The following is a 19919-nucleotide window of genomic DNA, read 5'->3' as shown; positions in this document are numbered from 1 at the left end:
CAGTCGGAAACAATAAAAAGTTCCTGATTTTGAATTAATGGGTGGATGAATGAACCAATAAAGGAACAGAATCAGAAACATTAAAAAAAAAAGCCAGAAGATTGAGGATTAATGATATTGTGCTGGTAAGATTTACGGATCGTGATCTTTTTAAGCCAGTGATCCAGGACTGTTAGGAAGGCCCCAGCCAACAGGTAGTCTCTGGCACACTTACTGGATGGACAGGCCTTCTGTCTGAACCTTAAAAACAGGCAATTTTTTCAATTTTTAAAAAATCTGTATTCAATTCTTTAACTCCCTTCCTACCTGGATAGGAGGGGAGTCTATTTGCATAGTCTATTTGCCACAGCAGCATCCTCTTTTACTTCTAGTTTGTTTGTTTGCTTTTAAAGATTTTATTGGGTTAGGGGAACAGGACTTTATTGGGAAACAGTGTGTAGTTCCAGGACTTTTTTTTTTTTCCAAGTCAAGTGTTGTCCTTTCAATCTTAGTTGTGCAGTGTACCGTTCAGCTTCAAGTTGTTCTTTCAGTCTTAGTTGTGGAGGGCACAGCTCAGCTCCAGGTCCCGTTGCCTGTTACTAGTTGCAGGGGGTGCAGCCCACCATCCCTTGCGGGAGTCGTGGAATTGAACTGGCAACCTTGTGGTTGAGAGGACGAGCTCCAACCAACTGAGCCATCCGGAAGCTCAGTGGCAGCTCAGCTCAAGGTGCCCTGTTCAATCTTTAGTTGCAGGGGGCGCTGCCCACCATCCCTTGCGGGACTCAAGGAATTGAACTGGCAACCTTGTGGTTGAGAGCCCAATGGCCCATGTGGGAATCGAACCGGCAGCCTTCGGAGTGAGGAGCATGGAGCTCTAACCGCCTGAGCCACCGGGCCGGCCCTACTTCTAGGTTTTTAAAAACATTTTTCTGGGGCGGCCGGTTGGCTCAGTTGGTTAGAGCGCAGTGCTCATAACACCCAGGTCACAGGTTCTGTTTCCACATGGGCCAGTGAGCTGCACCCTCCACAACTAGATTGAAAACAATGACTTGACTTGGAGCTGATGGGTCCTGGAAAAACACATTGTTCCCCAATATTCCCTAGTAAAAATTAAAAACAAAACAAAACATTTTTCCTCATAGCTTGGAATAGGTAAACTACATTCATTTCTTCGAAACAATCAAGATCTAGTTTGAAAAAAAAAAAAATCTTAGATATAATGATTGAAATTACTTAACTAAGAAGAGGCCAGAAGGTTAAGAGGTAAAAATTAGTTAATAGAAAATCCATCTCCCAATTTTAAGTTAAAGGTTCTTGTGCTCAAAGACATGAAACCAGAGGTCAGGTAACAGCATGCTGAGCATTGTTTGTAAAGCGTCCAGAGATCTTCTTGATAGTTTCAAAGATTTGATATCTATAGCCCGTTATGGTTATTTATATTTTTAAATAATAAAAGTAAAACATGATTATAATATATTAAATGTATTTTTAATATCGTCAATAATCTTACCACCCAAAGAAAATCACCATCAACCTGTCAATGTATGTCCCAGACTTTATTCTCTGAAGAAACAGATTTTTTCCTCACAAAATCTGATCATGCTATATATCCTGTTTTACTGTGACTATTTTCAGTTTGACATTTCTCAGGCTGAATCCCTGGTAACACCAAGTGACTACTGCCCCTTAGGTCTAAGAGTCAGAATAAAAAAGAATAGTTTCTTCTCTCATTTTTATCAGTATCTCACGTGCAAAATCTGAGAACACGCTCCATAACCACATCATCTACAATTCAAAAATCAAAAGACATGATTTAAATCTGCCTTAAAGTGTAACCAAAGAGCTCATTTTTTTATTTCTTCAGATTTAATCATTCAGTCTTATATCAAAAATAACAAAATTATAGGGTGACATTAACACATGATCATGAAACAAAAATGAGTTTCATTTCATTAGTCACAGGCTACATATCAACCAGCTGCTGAAGCTAAAAATATGCCTTAGCTTAAAATTTTGCAAAATACATGCATTTAAGACTCATTCTGAAAGAAATGTGACTTCTTTCAGTTTCTAACAATCCACTACATGCTTTGGAGAAGAACAAATCAGCATCTCTAAACCAAAAGAAAAAAAGGTGGTGGTGAGGAATTCAAACTAATTTATTGATAATCAACATCACATTGTTTACATCTTATCAATAAATGTATGTTAAGAACGTAACTATTTAACAGCTACAGTTAAAAATGACAGTTTAATATACCACCTCAGATGTAAACAAAAATATATATTCTAAAAGAAAAGAAAAGGCCTGAGACAGAGGTCAAGATAGCAATAATAAAAGGTATGCATTTTGTTGGGAGAGGAGTAAGCGAGGGGAGTTGTGTAATAATAAATACTCTCACAGCTTTTCCTCATCAGCTATTACAGAGATTCTGACAGGGTCATGGAGTCTGTAGTGATGATATCTTCTCAACTCTCAAACATCAGCATAACACTCAAGTAGCATGACACAGCACAGTGTCAGACAGTCATCCATTCTGGGCTAGAAGTAGAATATAGACTTCCACCTCTGGTCATTAGGTGCCATGGCTCAAGGAATAATGTCTCAAGATAATATCTGCCACCATAAAATATTTGATTAGAAAACAGGTAGTGGAATAAGAAATCTAAACACTTCAACTGGATTTCAGGTGTAGTTACAGCAAATTGGAGAGAGATGCAAAGCTATTCCAAGGGTCTTGAAAACTTACAAAGTCATATAAGAAAATACACTTTATTCAGTTCTAGAAAAGAATCACAGGTTCTCCTAACTTCCAGCCCAGTGTTCTTGTCACTACATTATTTTTCCAGCCATTAACATTCTCCCATGATATTTCCTTTTTTAAAAAATAGAAGCACTGAGGCCTAGGAGGAAACATTTGATAGGGAAAGATTTCGAAAGATTTCTGGCTTTTCACTTCTTCTTTCATATATAGTCCAATTAAATTTTTTAAAATAGCCGTCACCCAGAGGCACAGACTGTTTCATAGTTTTATTGTCTACCATACAACCTTGCTAAATACATACTTGTCGATTGAATCTTTAAATGCACAAGTAAAATTTTACTGCACTGTCAAAATGTAAACTCGCAGGTAAAAATTTTTGGTCATTGGGTGGAAGATCATGGAAAGAAACATCACTTAATTTCTAAACACCAATGGATATGGATAATTTCTAAATACACAACGGCAATGGATACTAGGGAATTAATTTTAAAGAAATATGTTGAACAGCCTTCATTTCAATTCTTAGTGGATTCCAATCTTACTCTACTGCACATATTAGAGCAATTCGAATCTGCTTGCTTTGATACTGAAGGCTGATAACAATTGGTGAAAAAATCTATAGGGCGATTTATTTTCTCCTCCAATGAGGACTTCCAATAAAGGTCAGAGAAAGGATTAAAAGAGAAAGAAAAAGAAGAGAGAAAAAAGAAAAGGGAGTAGAGTCTGATCATTTCTATTAACTGATATACACAATAATTACTATGTAAAGTGCCTGGTATATATATGACAGAGCTCTAGAACTGGAAAGTAACCTTTTTAAAAAGTAATGTTCAACCACTTAATGTCTATTCAGCCCTGTTACGTCAAAGAATGATTAACCATTGCATGAAAACATATATTCAACTGATATGCCATATGGTATAAACTACAAGTGACTTTAGAAGTAAGAGGAGGTGTGAAAAGAATATTGGGGATCCTGAACCAGGCTTCTTATCCTAGGACTAATCTTTGTCAAGTTACAACCTCTCTGAGCCTCAGTTTCTTCACCCACAAAATGAAGAACAATAGACTTTATGATATTTTAAATTTCCTTTCAAATCCATTAATTCTTTCCACTGATTAAATGGTAAAAGCAAGGATAAAGAAAAACAAGATATGGAAAGCTTTCACTGAAATATAGTCAGTTCTGTTGTAACACGTGTTTTGAAAACGCAAACATGTTCTAATGCCAACTGACATATTAGGGCACAATTTAAGCATAATTTAATTTTTGCATTTGCTTATCTGTCACTTAATCCACAAGAAAAACTGGGTGAATCCGGGAAACTGCACCCAGTACAGCCATTCAGCATAGGAATATACAAAGTGTATACAAGCACACACTCAAATTTATCTCCCAGCTTCTTCGGCTAACTGCGTGTTATGAGCCACACCCATCCATATTTGGTATTATAACTTTCTGTCATATTTCAGATAACCCTTTCACAAGCTGCAACCCTTCCAACTCCACTTCCACAAGCAAACTTGAGATTTTTTTCAAGGTAAACTAAATGTATCCTCTAAATTGAGACCTGGATTCTGGCAGAAACCCTTGGCATGTACCACTATAAAAATGCCACCTGCTCAATAATGGAATATTTAACAGCTAAATAGCTACCAGGAAAGAATATGAAATAAAAATATATTATTTCTGCAATAAGTTATAATAATGCAGAAACCACAGAACCTTTACAAACACTCACTCCTAATTCTTGATAAACTCAGAGATACAAAAGGTTAAATGAAATAAAGAAGGTCACGCATGTTTCCTAGTTTCCATGCAGACTAGAAATAGGAGACAGACCCAAATAACTTAGCATTGGAGCCAAGGGTTGGCTAAAACCTGTCACTCAGAGCCAAAGGGCAGATAAAAATAATGTTGCTATTTAGCATGCTCAGGAAAAACAGAGAACATACTTATTTTGCCTTTTTGAATGAACCCAGACTTAAAACCAGGACCGACACCAGAAGTAACAAACATAAATATAGTATAGCATGTGCACCTATACGTCCAGCCAAGTTATTTGGCCATTACAGTCTTGAGCCTCGCATCATCTCTTAAAGAACTACAACAATACTTAAAAACACACACACAAAAAAAAACAAGATTTTTGTTTACATATATATGCACATATGTATGCAAGAGAAAAAAGTGAAAGAAAAAAACATCAAAATGGTAACAATAGTTTCATAATGAGATTATAGATGATTGTTTTTCTTACTGATAGATTTTATTATTATTACTTTTATCAACAGAGGAAAACAAATATTTTTTAAACAGTTAACTAAAAGAAATGAATCCCTGGGGCAGCTGGATGGTTCAGATGGTTAGAGTGTGAACTCTAAACAACAGGGTTGCCAGTTCGATTCCCACATGGGCCAATGAGCTGCGCCCTCCACTAGATTGAAGACAACAAGTTGCCACTGAGCTTCCAGAGGGGTGACTGGATGGCTCAGTTGGTTAGAGCAGGAGCTCTCAACAACAAGGTTGCTGGTTCAATTCCCGCATGGGATGGTATGCTGCGCCCCCTGCAACTAAGACTGAAAACAGCGACTGGACTTGGAGCTGAGCTGTGCCCTCCACAACTAGATCGAAGGACGACTTGGGCCTGGGCCCTGGAGAAACACATCATTCCCAAATATTCCCATAAAATTTTTTTTAAAAATTAAAGAAAAAAAATGAATCCCTGATCACAGTACATGCTAAATACGACAGAGAGACATTAAATAGCCAATCTCATAATAATCTTCCAAAATAGGTATGGGGTAGAAATGGTAGCCTAAAATGGCAGTACCATCTTCCAGATAGAAACTGAAATTAGTTGAACAGAGAAGTTAACTAATTCACCAAAGGTCACTAAGATAAGCAACATAACTGGGATTTGAACTCAGGCCTACTTGACTCCAAAGTCCACACTCATTTTTACTACCTTATGCTACCTCTTCCTAAAACATAACTCAACAACATCACTCTGAATTAATTCCCACTCTTTTGACTATCTAGTAGTGTCCCAATAGCGATCATCTGTACATTAAAGCATGCTCTCAGGAGAGTATCTGCAGCTAAAATGAAAATGAACAGTAACAGTTCACCCTGCCCAAGGGTATTTCCACTGTTACAGGAACCAGAGGCTTAAGTTAGAAGGAAGCTGTAATATAAGCCACTTAGTGGAATGCATATCTTCCCTTCTCAGTGGGCCAGGCCAAGTTCATATCCTATGATGTCCTTTTTCATAGCTCATAGCTAAAGCTCACACAGTAAGAATCTCACTCATAAGCCCTGCGAGTCTCCATGGAGATCTAACCAGCCCCAATCTGGGAGACAAAAGGCCAGATGTGGCTGCAGGTTTGCTTCAGAAGAGAACTAAGAAGTCCTGACATAAGAAAACCTAAACAAAATATATTTGACATTTAAATTGTTAAATATTACTTTAATGGACAGGCTGCCCAAAAATGTGCTTTCTAATAATTCTATAAAATAATGTTTTACTGTCCCTGGGAACCAGGAGAACTATCTTCACTGCTCTCACCTTTTCCACAATCAAGGATTTTACTGGTATCAAATGGCAAAAGTGTCATCTTTCCAAGGAACTGAAATAATATCCACATGGGATCTCAGTGTGCGTAAAGACAAGTGGGTAGAAGAGCATGGCCCTGACAGATATTGCTCCATGGACTATGAAAATGGGCTTCACTGACTGTCCATTTGCTAAAACCAGGATAAACTAGTAGTTAGGTCAAAGGTCTAATGATAACTTGCAAGTTCCCCACCATGTATTTTAATGGGCCAAGGAATGATATAAGTTTCAGAATGTGTTTCAAAATGATCTGAAATCAACATAAGAAAATTTCTAGCCCAGCTTAAAAAATATATTGAATAATATGTTTTACACAGAAAATAAAGTAATTTGAAAATAAAAGTGATACTATTCATTCTTTCTCAACAAAAGTTGTTATGTCCCTCACCCTAAAGAAATCACTTTTTGAGAACTCCCCATTTCATCAGTGTTCTAATATGTAAGCCAACAGACTTTAGGGGCAGAACTTTTTTCAAAGTAGTAAAAGGAGAATGTTGCCCTTACGTATCTGGATGGCTCCTCTAGGTTTTGGTCATTCATGTCAGTAGGAACAATCCGGGTGGCCAGTGGTCCCTCCGCAAAAGGTTTTGGTAACTGGCCCCTGAACTCTGATGGGAGGAACTGAAGTTGCCAACTGTCAGAAACACAAATAAGGAGAATAATAAAAACACAGGAGGCTCACAGTGCTAAATGTATTTGAAATAAACAAGCTGAAAAAAAATCCAAAATGTGAAAAACATTTCATTTCACTAGGAGAAAAAAACATTTCTGCTAAAATCTCATCCAAGGAGCATAGAGGCAGAGGTCACAATTCAGTCCAAACTCGCTAAGACATTTTCAACTAGAGGTCTCTCAACCCATCTCACCAACTCTCAGCAATGAAATTTGCAATGAATTGGTCATACCATCAAACGACCAGAAAAGCATCAAAGTGTATTGCCAATTACTGCATGATCAGAGGGACTTACCAAAATTAAAGCAAATCATTAGGTGTATAGTAAAAAGAGTGAAATGTAAGAACTCACCATAACCTGATACTCCTTTTCCCTAAACAGGACTCCTCTCTGTCCATACTAAACAAATCCAAGGAACTCCAGAGCCCATGCTATCACATCCAATAGACAGCTTAAAGGAAAGTGGTACAGGTATCTCAACCACAGCTTTTCCCAATGTCCATACATTGGTGGAGAATTTTCACTGTTGTTGAATGACAACCAGTTCTTCTCTAAAAACACTCTTCTTGCTAGACCACTTTTAGAAGTGAATTAATATCAGATAATTACAGAAATTTATATAAGATTCCCCAGGAAAAGCCACTAGCAAAGCGGTTTTAGAAGTCCCCAGACCGTTGTGGTAAGGGCAGTGCAAGGTGCATAACCAGACCAGCGCTCAGCGTACTGAATATAGGCGATGGGTGCGCAGTGATCCCACAACTCTCTGAGATGGCAAATTATTCACAAACTTTTTGTGAAAAATCCAAATGAAGGAAAATTCAGAAGATATTGCCAAAGAATTATTTTACTCCTTGATTGAAAACTGTGGGAATGAAATGACAACTTACTTATCGGGCAGAAGGAAGCTGCTAGGAAATCGATACCATTCTTTTCCTACACAGACATTAACAGGTCGGCCTTCCGGGACAGTGTGGATGGTTGGGTCTGTAGCAAGTCGGTAAAATTCTGGATACAAGTCAAGGGGCGCATGATATCCTGGAAGGGAGAAAGGTTTGTGAAAGCCAAAGAGGAGTAAGATGAGATTCTGACATTTAATGATAATGGATGTCAATGTCTCACTGTAACCCATGCGAAATTTAAGAGTGTGAAGGTTCACAGCAACAACTCCAGCAGGAAGCCCGCTCTACTGGCATAAAATGTCTCTACAGTCAGGAAGATGAGTACAGCAGAGGTCCTATTTTACCTAAAATAATGGTTTTATTTTACTCCCGTGTTTCATACTTCATGTTCTTTGACACATTTTAATATTCTGGATCCAAATGATTGTAAGAAAAAACACAATCACAGGAATTGAGCTCCAAATTTGCATCCTAAGTTTAAGGCTTCCTTGATTCATCCATTAAAAGGAAAAAGCATCCTTTAAAAGAAAAAAAAGTCAACTGGAGACAACAATTTATAGTTAATCACACTAAAAGGAATTCTCAATCTCTTCAATCCTAATGTGTAGAAGTCACATCCCAGTGTTAATATTAAGTCCACCGGTTCTCCCTGTAGAAAAATCCTCCTTACAGCTTAAGCTGAATTATACTAAACAATCACATATTAAGCACAAGCCAAGGTGAAATGCCTTACGAGTATTGGTTAAGACACTCTCGGTGTATCTACCTCTGAACAGGGCCACAGAGCGAGAAAAGGATAAGAGTCCAAACAGGAATAGTGTTCCTAACGCCAACCAATTTGAAGTCACAGTATAATGCTCCAGGCGGTATCGCTGAAACACGAAGTGGTAACATTTCTAGAAGAAAAGAAAACCATATTGAAATAAAAAGATATACCTTGCAGGACATACATAATCACAAGACATCGTAGTAACACCAAGAGGGAAAAAGCGGCAGAAGAGATTCTATCAAGGGTCTGAGATTTGCAAACTCTTAGTGAGGAACCTACTCCAAAGTCTAAGATTAAAGCAAACTCCATTAAGACTATCTGCAGCTCAGCCAGCCAGAGGGCTTCCCAAGGATGAAATCTCACTGGCTTAATAGGAAAATTGTTTGCATATTTCTCTAGTGCTAATTATTTAATTTTTTTTGCTTCTTGGCAGTTTTTTGTTGTGTTTTTGTTTTTTTTGTTTTTAAATATATCAAGTATCTCAATCTATTTTGATATAACAAGTATTAATCTTTACTTTCCTGGTGGACAAATTTTTAGTATCAACAAAATGTCTCACGACCAAGCAAGAAGAAAACAGAATTTCTCTCACAGAACATTAGCAAAATGCTGTTCGTTATTTGCTAACCTACTTCACAAACTAGGTCAATATTATTGCAAATATACATATACATGCATGAATTCTGCAGTCTTTGAGTACCATCCCATTAGATTTCTTTCCTTCTTTCTTTCCCTCCTAGACTAGAACGACTTTTAGAAAGTAATTTTGCAATATATAACAAGTGCCATAAATATGTTTGAACTCCTTTCATATTTTGGGGAATCTGTCCTAAAGAAAGAATCCAAATACCTAAATGAAGACATTTATCCTAGCATTATTTATAATACAGAAATAAATGAGCAACCTAAACTCTAATATAAATTGCATTATAGCCAATCATTATATTATATATAACCAATTCAATGTGTTATATATTAGATTATATAATAATGACATATTCAATTCAGAACAATGTACTGCTATTAAAAGGATGGGTATGGATATGGCAACATAGAGAATGTTGTGATACAATCATATTAAAAGGGATATAAAGTTATATATGTACACTTAGATTACAACCATAATAAACTTTGATATGTGACAGGCAAAAATACTGGAAGGTGTTTTGTTAGGGTAGGACTAATTTAGGAAGTTGTAAAGGAAAAATTATCTGCAATGAAGTTCAATTACTTTTATAATTAAAATTACTTAAAACTCTCATCCTAGCGTGGATGAGCCCTAAAAACATTATGCTAAGTGAAAGGAGCCAGTCACAAAAGACCACGTATTTTATGATTCCATTTATATGAAATGTCCAGAATAAGCAAATATAGAGAGACAGAAAGTAGATTAGTGGTTGTCTAGGGCTGGAGAGATATGGGAAAAGGGGGTGACTATAGCTAAAGAGTATAGGGCTGTTGAGATCATGAAAATGGTCAAAAATTGACTGTGGTGATGGTTACACATATCTGTGAATATACTAAAAACCAGTGAATTGTACACTTTAAATGGGTGACTTGTATGGTTTGTGAATTATATTTCCATAATCTGTTAAGGAAAAAACGTATCGCCCTGATTATTCTTTTCTGTTCCTTGCAAATGGTAGAAGTCAAAAAAGAGTCTGAAGCTTCTGAGACCACAAATGCAGAGGTGTTCAAGATTAATTCTGACAGGGATTGACCTGGACAACCTTTAAGCCAGGATTACAAAGTGTCGTATTCTGCTAACTGCATGATGTCATCCCAAACAGGTAAGTTTTATTCTGACCTCACAACTGAAGAGCATATACTACATTAGCTCTGCTCCGCTGCCACCATTCTGTGGCAGGCCCATACAATGACTTAAAAACATTTCTTTAATAGCAATTGGATTCTTGTTGGCAACAGAGACAGCACTCAAATTAACACTGCAAATTTGTAATCAGCAAATAAAGAGTACAATCAACAGCTAAGCAATCTCTACACAGAGCTTTAATAATATGATATGTATCAGGTACAATGTATGAATAAAATATCTAAGGTGAAAGCATCTTGTAATTTGCCTTTAAGCTTTATGAACAATTTAAAAAGTGAAACACAATGAAGCAGATATGCATTTCCCTGAAACTCACCTGAAGTGCAGAAAGGGCCACAGCGCCACAGAGACATATAAGCGGATATACAGGGAAAAGAAATCTCTCCTCTTTATGAGGCTGGATGAAGAAAATTATAAACCAAATATACATGGGCGCCAAGGTAAGCCAATATGGGTGGCCCAAATTCTGTACTGCAAGACAGAAAAATATCCACTTTTCACTATATTAGAACAAAACAACATAGTTAGCTTCAATGTTCTCAATCTCAAACTAGAAAGTTTGCCCTAGGGCACCCTATAAAATTTTGAACTCTTGTATTCACACTTTCTTCGATGCAATGAAGGAATCAGTAGAAAGAGGTCTATACACCTTAACTCTCCCAAGAGATCCAACATCTAAAGGGCGGCACAATATTGGATTTGGCTAGAACACAAATGAAAGCCAGGTGAATGGGTAACAGACCTTAAGAATTCCTACACTGGATGAAGAAATAAAAAGCCTTCTCTCTCTAATGAATCCTGCCACTAAGATTAAAGGTTCCTGAGATTAACCAAAAGCATAACATAAACTCATTTCTTGGGTTTTAATCCCTATGTTCTGTTTAATACATTAATCTTCTTAGCTATACACCAATCAGTCTGCTCAAATAGCTACAGATGAAAGAAAAGAAAAAGAGCTGGATTCTCAAACCCATCACTAGTTTTTGTCAAGCCACAAATGAGTTTCTTTTGAAGCAAATATAAAAACACTGTTACAGGAAGGTTACTGATCAAGTTTTCTCTCCTCTTTTGCAAATACCCATCCACTCTGAATCCCAAAATTGGAACCAAAATGTACGTAAAGCATGTGAAAAAATGAAAGGAACTTAATGAACACTAAGACCCAAGCGCCTGCTGGAAAGTTCCTGTGGTTAGGTACATGAACACGGAGTGATAAGCCTGCAACCCACAGCGAATGCTTTCCCCAACTATGCTTATATTAGTAATAATGAGCAGGGCATAGGAATCACAGGCAAATGGTAGGTAGAGAGTGCCCCCTGGTGTCCAATATGTCTATAATGAACAGGTTTAGATGAAAAGATCTGACTGAAAAGATCCGCCTTATTTTAGCAATGTCTAATTTAGCGTTCCTAAGTTACCTGCATTTTTGCAGAAATTCTTTAGGGATAAAAATTCGTGAACTGCAATAACAAGCTTATCTTTTAAAACTTTCCACTCTAAGATTTTATCATGAAATTTTAGGCTATAATTTAGAATTTATACCTCCCCAAGAAGTATTTTAGGTTGGAATTTTCTTAATTATAAGAAAATAAATCTATTTCTAAAAGTAAGCAGTCTTTTTCTCTTGTGCATCTTAAATGCTAACAAATACATTTTTAAAATATGTCCTAAATTTCTTTTTTTTTAAGATTTTTTTTTATTGGGGAAGGAGTACAGGGCTTTATTGGGGAACAGTGTGTACTTCCAGGACTTTTTTCCCAGTCAAGTTGTTGTCCTTTCAATCTTAGTTGTGGAGGACACAGCTCAGCTCCAGGTCCAGTTGCCATTGCTAGTTGCAGGGGGCGCTGCCCACCATCCCTTGCGGGACTCGAGGAATTGAACTGGCAACCTTGTGGTTGATAGCCCACAAGCCCATGCGGGAATCGAACCAGCAGCCTTCAGAGTTAGAAGCATGGAGCTTTAACCGCCTGAGCTACAGGGCCGCCCCAACATGTCCTAAATTTTTGAAATGTCCTCAATATAATATATAAAATCATAATCACAGTTGTACTACATGATGGGATAAATGGGTAATTTCTTTCCTACTTCTTTATATTTTTCTGTTTTTTTCTTTTAAAAAAAGTAGTTCATATTATAAAATACACAAAAAGTATTAAAAAAAACCCCAGAAAGCACTCATAGGCAGACATGTATGTACATTATACATTTTTAAACCAAAACTGGATTCGTACTTATAGAGAACAGCTTACGGTACTGCTTTTATGCTTACATCACAAGCTTTTCCAAATTTTACACAAGCATAAATTATTTTTATAGTCAGAAAAATAGTTACTTTTCAAACAAAGACGAAGTGATCCTTAAGAAACACAAGGAATGGAGGAATAAATTATCACCTCAATGGAACAAACAGCTGAATCCAAATGTGGGACACTAGGCAAGATGAATGATTTGATTTCTTTAGAAATATTTGGGAGGAAAAAGGCAATAGTGAGGAACCTCTTAAAAAGCTTAAGAAACACAACACCAAATTCAGTATATGACCCTTGTTTAGACCTGCTTCAAACAAACTAACTGTAAAAAGCTATTTTTTAGACAATGTAGAAAATCTGAATATCACCTGGATATTAGATGATATTAAAGAATAACTGTTAATTTTGTTGCAATAATGGATTGTGGTTATGTTAAAACAGAAGTCCTCAAACAAAACAAAAGTAACTCTGAAGGCTGCTTTCATATTCTCTTATTAACTATGGGCACTAGATATCCAGAGTCATGACAACTTGAGAAAACACTGGCTCTGCAATAATATAGAATCAGGTCAAGCAAACTAATGACAAACCAACCTTCCACAATAAGGCAAACACAGAAGCAAAGCACAACAAAGAGACACATCATGCTTCTTCGGAAATCCAAAGCTTCTCTCACTTCAGTATCCAATTTGAGGGAATCCCAATGTGGTTTATTTTTCAAATTTTGGGTGAAAGTAATTTCCAAAAGAATGTTTGCCTCTAATAGTGATTATCTTAAGCAATCTACCATGTTAACACATGCTTCTTTAAAAAACAGAAGACTTAAATAGGACTATCTTCTGAGATTTTATGTGTTTTTGCCTCCCCAGGTGGTGCTGTAAATTATACTGACTTCCTCACTTTAAAGGATATGAAGCTCTTCATTGTCAGTTTAACTTGCAATTTTTTTTTGTTAAAATTAGATTTTTTTTTATTAGTTTCAGGTGTATAAAACAACATAGTGATTAGACATTTATATACCTCACAAAGTATAACTTGCAATTATTAACCAAATCTTCCCAAGGGTCTAAATAATCTACAGATACAGATCAAAAATTCAATGAGCCAATGATTTGCATAGGAAGAAAATGGAGAATAAGTAGATTATTTTTCATTTCTTGGTATACATCGTTACTTGCTCTATCCTTCCATAATAATATCATCCCTTACGCCACTCACCATGAAATCTCTGTAGTAGGTATTCCATAAGAGAAGTCAGTGGTAAGACCAGAAGAGCCAAAGCAAAGACTACATTAAAATTCAGAAATCCATTAATTAAATAGAAATACCAGGGTTCTGTACCTAAGGGAGACAAAGAGATAAGAAATAATTAGTGGATGCCTCCAATACCTACTCCAGTGTTTGATACATAATGTTCTCCATTGGAGTAATGCTGATGACCCAATGACACAGTTAATGAGCTTCCACAAGCTCACTCTTCCCGTGCTCAGCCACACACAAGAAAGCACATGAGTAAAAGACTGGAAGAGAATGGGATTGGTCACAATTTAGATAGAAATCAAGTTCCAAATCCTAAGCTGTATTTTCTAAACTGACCACTATATTTACCCAAATGGCCATACCCAAATGGGACTAAAACTTTTCAGAACAACCAAATAAGTTAAACAGCTTAGTGGTGATAATGTGATGTATAATAAATACGTATTTGGTCTTCATCCCCATTCTTGGTATAGAACTCCTAAAATTTTTAAAAATTCCTAAGTGATGAGAGCTATAAAGTGTCTTTTGTTATGTTAATTAGGAAGACCTTAGGAAAGCCCCTAGGTAACTAAAGGATGGGACCTGGATGTCAGGGGAACCAACCTTGAGATTAGAGGGTAAAAATTTCAGTCCTACCCCCTGAACTCTGATCTCAGAGAAGGGGAGAGGGTCTGGCAATAAAGTTCAATCACCAACGGCCAGTGATTTATTTAATCAACCACACTTGTGTAATGAAGCTTCTATAAACACCCAAAAGGGCAGGGTTCAGAGAGCTTCCGGGATGGTGAACACAGAGCTGTGGGGAGTGGCGTGCTCAAAGAGCACAGGAGCTCCAAACCCCTTCCCACATACCTTGCCCTATGCATCTCTTGGGTCTGGCTGTTCACTTGTGTCCTTTATAATAGACTGGTCAAAGTAAGCACACGTTTCTCAGAGTTCTATGAGCCACTCTAGCAAATTAAATGAACCCAAGGAGGGGGCTGTAGGAACTTCCAATCTATAGCTGCCAGAAGCACTGGAGACAACCTGGACTTTCCACTGCCATCTGAAGTGGGGGCAGGCAGGCTTGTAGCACTGAGCTGTTCAGGCCTTTCTCATTTCCTTGTCACCTGCTCATCCATTTACATTCTAGTATCTTACCATTTTATGTGCTCAACCACTGCTTTATAGTCAAGGATAGAGGAAACCTTGTTTGGTAAATACCGTGTTTCCCCGAAAATAAGATCGGGTCTTATATTAATTTTTGCTCCAAAAGACGCATTAGGGCTTATGTTCAGGGGATGTCATCCTGAAAAATCATGCTAGGGCTTATTTTCCAGTTAGGTCTTATTTTCAGGGAAACATGGTAGCAAAACTTGTCTTCCTTAGGAAAACAATGTTCAGAGACCCAGACCCTGCTCAGAAGTTTTGAAGACTCAGAATGAAACAAAATGACTGAAAACACAAGCCTTACACTAGCTTTGATTCTTTAACTCAAAAATCCTTAAGCCCAAAAGATGAGAAACAGCACCCCCTACACATGAGCAGGTTTTTTATCTGCTCTGCCCCTCTGTGTAATTATTTCAATCAGGCAATGAATGACACATGCGGGCTTTAATTACTGTGTGTTGTGACACCGGCCTTGCACCGTAGCAATTTCCTGCAATCAGCATTGCTTAAAAGGGTAATCAAAAGGAATAGTCAGGAAAACCTGACATTTCTGCAGCTTGCACAGCAAAATAAGATTAGAAACCAAACCTATAATGCGAGAAACATTTAGGGGAGGAATAAGAGGGAGGGGGGTACCCTAAGGAAGGACTCAAGTTCAACTGTGTGCCACCTTTTGGGAAAATACAATGAGACAATTCAGGAACACAGGTCCTGTCTCAGGCCAAATGCATTAGAGTCATTTATATCTTGTATTCTTTACAAATAACTTTTTGGGTTACAGAAAACTAATGGATGGTTCTATTTTCAAAACAGAAATAACAGTCTTCTCTGGATTTTAATTAATATTTAACAACACGTTTCCTAAACTGAGCCTTTTAGGAGTCTGCTTTCCAGCGAGGTTAAGTTTTTGCACAATCCTCTCCTGATTGCCAGCGTGGAGGCAATGCTATCAATAGAAAAAAAAAACCTCTTTCTCTTTGATTCTTGCAAATACATATTGTTTTTTCAGGGAAGCTATTTAGTTTCCAGCAAATACCGGGGGTGCCAAAAAAAACGTATACAAGTGGACACTTTGGTCAACTTGCTCAAGCAGTAGTTTGCCATTATCAAAAGTGTCTGGACACTGATGGTAACCACTTTGAGCACCTCTTGTAATTGCAGAAGTCAAACGTGACTTGTATTCATCTTTTGTTATCAGTATATACTGAATATTACAATTTTAATAGTTTTCCTTTCTCAAAATGTGTATACATTCTTTGGGCACCCTCTGTATTTGTCTCTACCACAACTTATTATACCTTCCTGTTAGGGCTGACTATTTTTTACCTAGGTATACAAACTCTGAGATGCAGAACCAAAAGTATTAACTTGGTAAACTCAATTATTTTTATGTGTTAACTGCTCATAGACCAAGTTACAGCTAAGCTGTGAACATTTCATAATAGACTTAACTTCCCTGAAGGATGGGGCAAAAATTGGGGGATAAGCCAAGAGAGGGAAAGGTTCAAGTGACAACACTTTTAAAAACAAGGGCAGAGGGGAAATCTGTTATGAGACATCTGCCTTAAAAGAGAAAAAGAGTAAAAACTTTTATCTCCAGGGAGATACTCAATGCTGCTGCTCAAAAAGTATCAAAGCTGAACTATGCAGAAAAACTGCTTCAGAAAGACAAGCTAAGCACTGAACTGGTGCAAAAGGTAAGGTGAAAGAAAGATGGAAGCAGGGTCTCTGCAGGGAGTGACTTACCAACCTCCCTCTTTAGGGAAAGCACCTCAATTCCTCTCATTCAAATGAGCTAAAGGTAGCTTTAAAAGAATCTAAAAGAAGACGGGAGTTTTACTGTTCAATAGATTGAATGACGGGAACCGTTTTATAGGCTTATAATTTTATAGAACAGTAGGAAGTAAATTATAGTAAATCATCCTTATAAATGTCAAATTTGCACCACCAAGAGGGATAAACCACCAAGGTTCAAAAATGATGAACAAAAGATTGAAAGCTCTAGAACACTTCTGACTGGCTGTCAGCTCCCAGCAGGCCTCCAAAGACTCCCCTGGGGCTCCATCCTCTGCTATAGCAAGAACAGACCACTGTGGGCCTTTTAATAGAGGGCATTCTCTTTCACCTTCTGAAATTTCCTGCCTGGTGATCTGACAGATGCTGATAAAACATATAAACAGGCAGGGATCATATCCTAAGCTGCAAAGTGGCATCCTTGAGCAGAGCCACTGTTATTTTCTAAGGAAGAGCGTTTCTCTGACGTGTCCTCCCACGCCTTCCCTGGGCATGTGTACTCACTCATCCCTATTAGAAAATACTTAGCAACTTCAACATCTGAGAACTCCAAATGTTACCAGGATAAGAGGAAAATTCAGTACCAAGACCACTTTCTTTTTTGCAACATTAAAGTTCACCTCTTCATCTTTGACCCCACAGAGATGTTTTGCCTATGACTTTGCAATTTTACGTCTGCACTACTCTAAACTTCCTAAATGCCAGGTATTCTTTACCTCATTCAAACATTCTTTTTTTTTGACAAGGGTCTGGTGCAGTGCTACAGGTGAAAGAGAGTCTGCCAGTGTGCATGTCACTCTGCCACCAAAGCCCTCTGGGGGCTCCTGGTCACCCTCCGAGCACCAGGCTTTCAAAGGTACAACTTCCCACCCGTTCTATAGATGGGATCTTTTCTTCTACCACCCCCAACTCATGCTGTCTTTTTGCAAGCATATTCTCCTGCAGACTCTCAATAGCCAAACTCCAGGGTTTGCTAAGGATGTTTTCAGAGGAAAGAATACAGCCTTTGGAGACAGAAAACCCTGGGCTCTTATCCCATTTCTGCCACTTCTTTAACTACGTGGCAAGTCTCTCACCATCTCCACCTCAGTTCCCTCATCTGGAAATAAAGATAAATAATGCTTATCTCACAGAGTTTTTCTAAGGGGAAGTAGATGGTATATGTAAATTTTCTGGTAGGCAGTCAATAAACAGAAGCTGTTGTAATTAACAGCTATGAAAACTTTGTATCTTTCCCCTGGCTTTGAAAGACATCTCAGGTCTGGAATGTGTCATTAATATATGCTATCGTGCCAAGAAAGCATAGAATGGTCCCTCTGAAAACTGGGAACCAGAAAACCAGAGCAAATATTTATATTATTACAATCACAATGGAGAGTAATTACCTAGCTTATATCTGTGTAGATTCTACCAAAAATTCAGCTAATGCTGTAAAACTACTTCAAGTTTTTTAAGAACTCAAATCATTTTGTCTCAGTAGTCCCTACACCTGACATTCTATTTGTCTGAAATGCATCTCCCTCATGTCTACTGAGGGAACGCCTACTCTTCCTTCAAGGCTCAGCTCAAGGAGCACCCATCTAAGAGAAGTCTTTCCTGACCCACCAGATGGACCAGCTCCTATGATTACCTATCTTTTCACTGTAGCATGTAAAACATTGAACTGTAATTATCTATTCGTGTGTCTGCAGCCTTATCAGACAGCAAGTTCTATGAGGACACATGATAAATGCTCAAAATCAATTTATTCAATGTTTCCTTAACTCAAATCCATTTATCCGTTTATTCAAGAAGTACTTGTAGGCTTATTATGTTCTTATATATAAGCAATAGCATTAAGGCATACATGCAAAAAGTATCAGCACAATGCATTTTTAATTTTCAGATATAAGAAACAGTGTGCCTACCATAACTAATGAAGGACTCAGAGCAGGAGACTCTTACAAAATAAATAGTCAGAATAGTGCCAAATAGTGCCAAACATTTGTAAGTAAAATAAAAGAGCTGGAGATTCCATGACAAAAGACATGCTGTCTCACTGTTTGACAACTGTATGACATCAAAGCAGCTATTAAAAGATAAGTCTTTGATATTTACTGAATGGACTCACTAATTATAATAAAAGTAGCTGACAATCTTAAAGTACCTTAGGGTTTAAAAAGTATTTTTGTCTCTATTATTCCGATTTGGTATCAAGAAAATCCCAATGTAATACACCACAACAGGTCTAACGAAAATAATCCTAGGACATTATAGTGATCAGGGCACTAATGCAATCTGATGGATACATCAGAATTTGTTCATTCATTCATTCATGACCAATCTTCCTTAAAGACTAGAATACTCGTATACGAAGACAGGCTACTCTTAAGATGAAACAAGTATTCTCTCTGCATGCCTGCTAAAGCAAAAAGGAGTTAACACTCTTTAAAAGAATGAAACTCAGTCCCCCTGACCCCCCAAAATTGCCAGATTCAAAGATGAGGTAAAAGCACAAAAATTTTACCATCAAGGAACAACCACCTAGGTCAAATATATGAGTACAGTAACATGAAAACTAGACTTTTGGTGCTGAGCACGCAAGAGTACACAGATGTCGAATTACAATGCTGTAAACCTGAAATTTGTACAATAGTACTAACCAATGTTACCTCAATAAAAATAAAGAAACAACCCCCTAAAATCTGGCTGACTACAGCCCTGCATCAGTCCTATTGACACCTAGTATGACAATTCCTACTGTGCCAACAAAGCTTTTTCTATCACTACGAAAGTGATCAGTTCCTATACATTGAAAATGGTAAAATCTGAACTGAGGCTACCCCAGGTTCATCAAAGCAGGCAGAATGGAGCCCCAACGACTCTTCCCAGTAACATGTTGGCCAAAATGAAAAACAGATGCCAACGTTCAGGGAAAGACTGGCCACTGC

The 19919-nt window shown here is 37.5% G+C and overlaps 1 protein-coding gene across 5 annotated transcripts in view; it reads right to left on the bottom strand.

Annotated features, from left to right (window-relative positions):
* ALG9 (ALG9 alpha-1,2-mannosyltransferase) overlaps positions 1 to 19919 on the bottom strand; it is a 98549-nt gene that overhangs the window by 54748 nt on the left and 23882 nt on the right. For all 5 annotated transcript variants that reach the window (XM_019715285.2, XM_019715284.2, XM_019715286.2 and 2 more), the window contains 5 exons: positions 14005 to 14127; positions 10854 to 11008; positions 8701 to 8830; positions 7923 to 8070; positions 6866 to 6995 (listed from right to left, as the gene is read on the bottom strand). In XM_019715285.2, the coding sequence (XP_019570844.2) occupies positions 6866 to 6995; positions 7923 to 8070; positions 8701 to 8830; positions 10854 to 11008; positions 14005 to 14127 (686 nt within the window). The remainder of the gene's footprint in view (positions 1 to 6865; positions 6996 to 7922; positions 8071 to 8700; positions 8831 to 10853; positions 11009 to 14004; positions 14128 to 19919) is intronic.

Source organism: Rhinolophus sinicus, linkage group LG06 (genome assembly GCF_036562045.2).
Source record: "Rhinolophus sinicus isolate RSC01 linkage group LG06, ASM3656204v1, whole genome shotgun sequence".
Lineage (NCBI taxonomy): Eukaryota > Metazoa > Chordata > Mammalia > Chiroptera > Rhinolophidae > Rhinolophus > Rhinolophus sinicus.
This window is presented reverse-complemented; position numbering and strand designations above follow the sequence as displayed.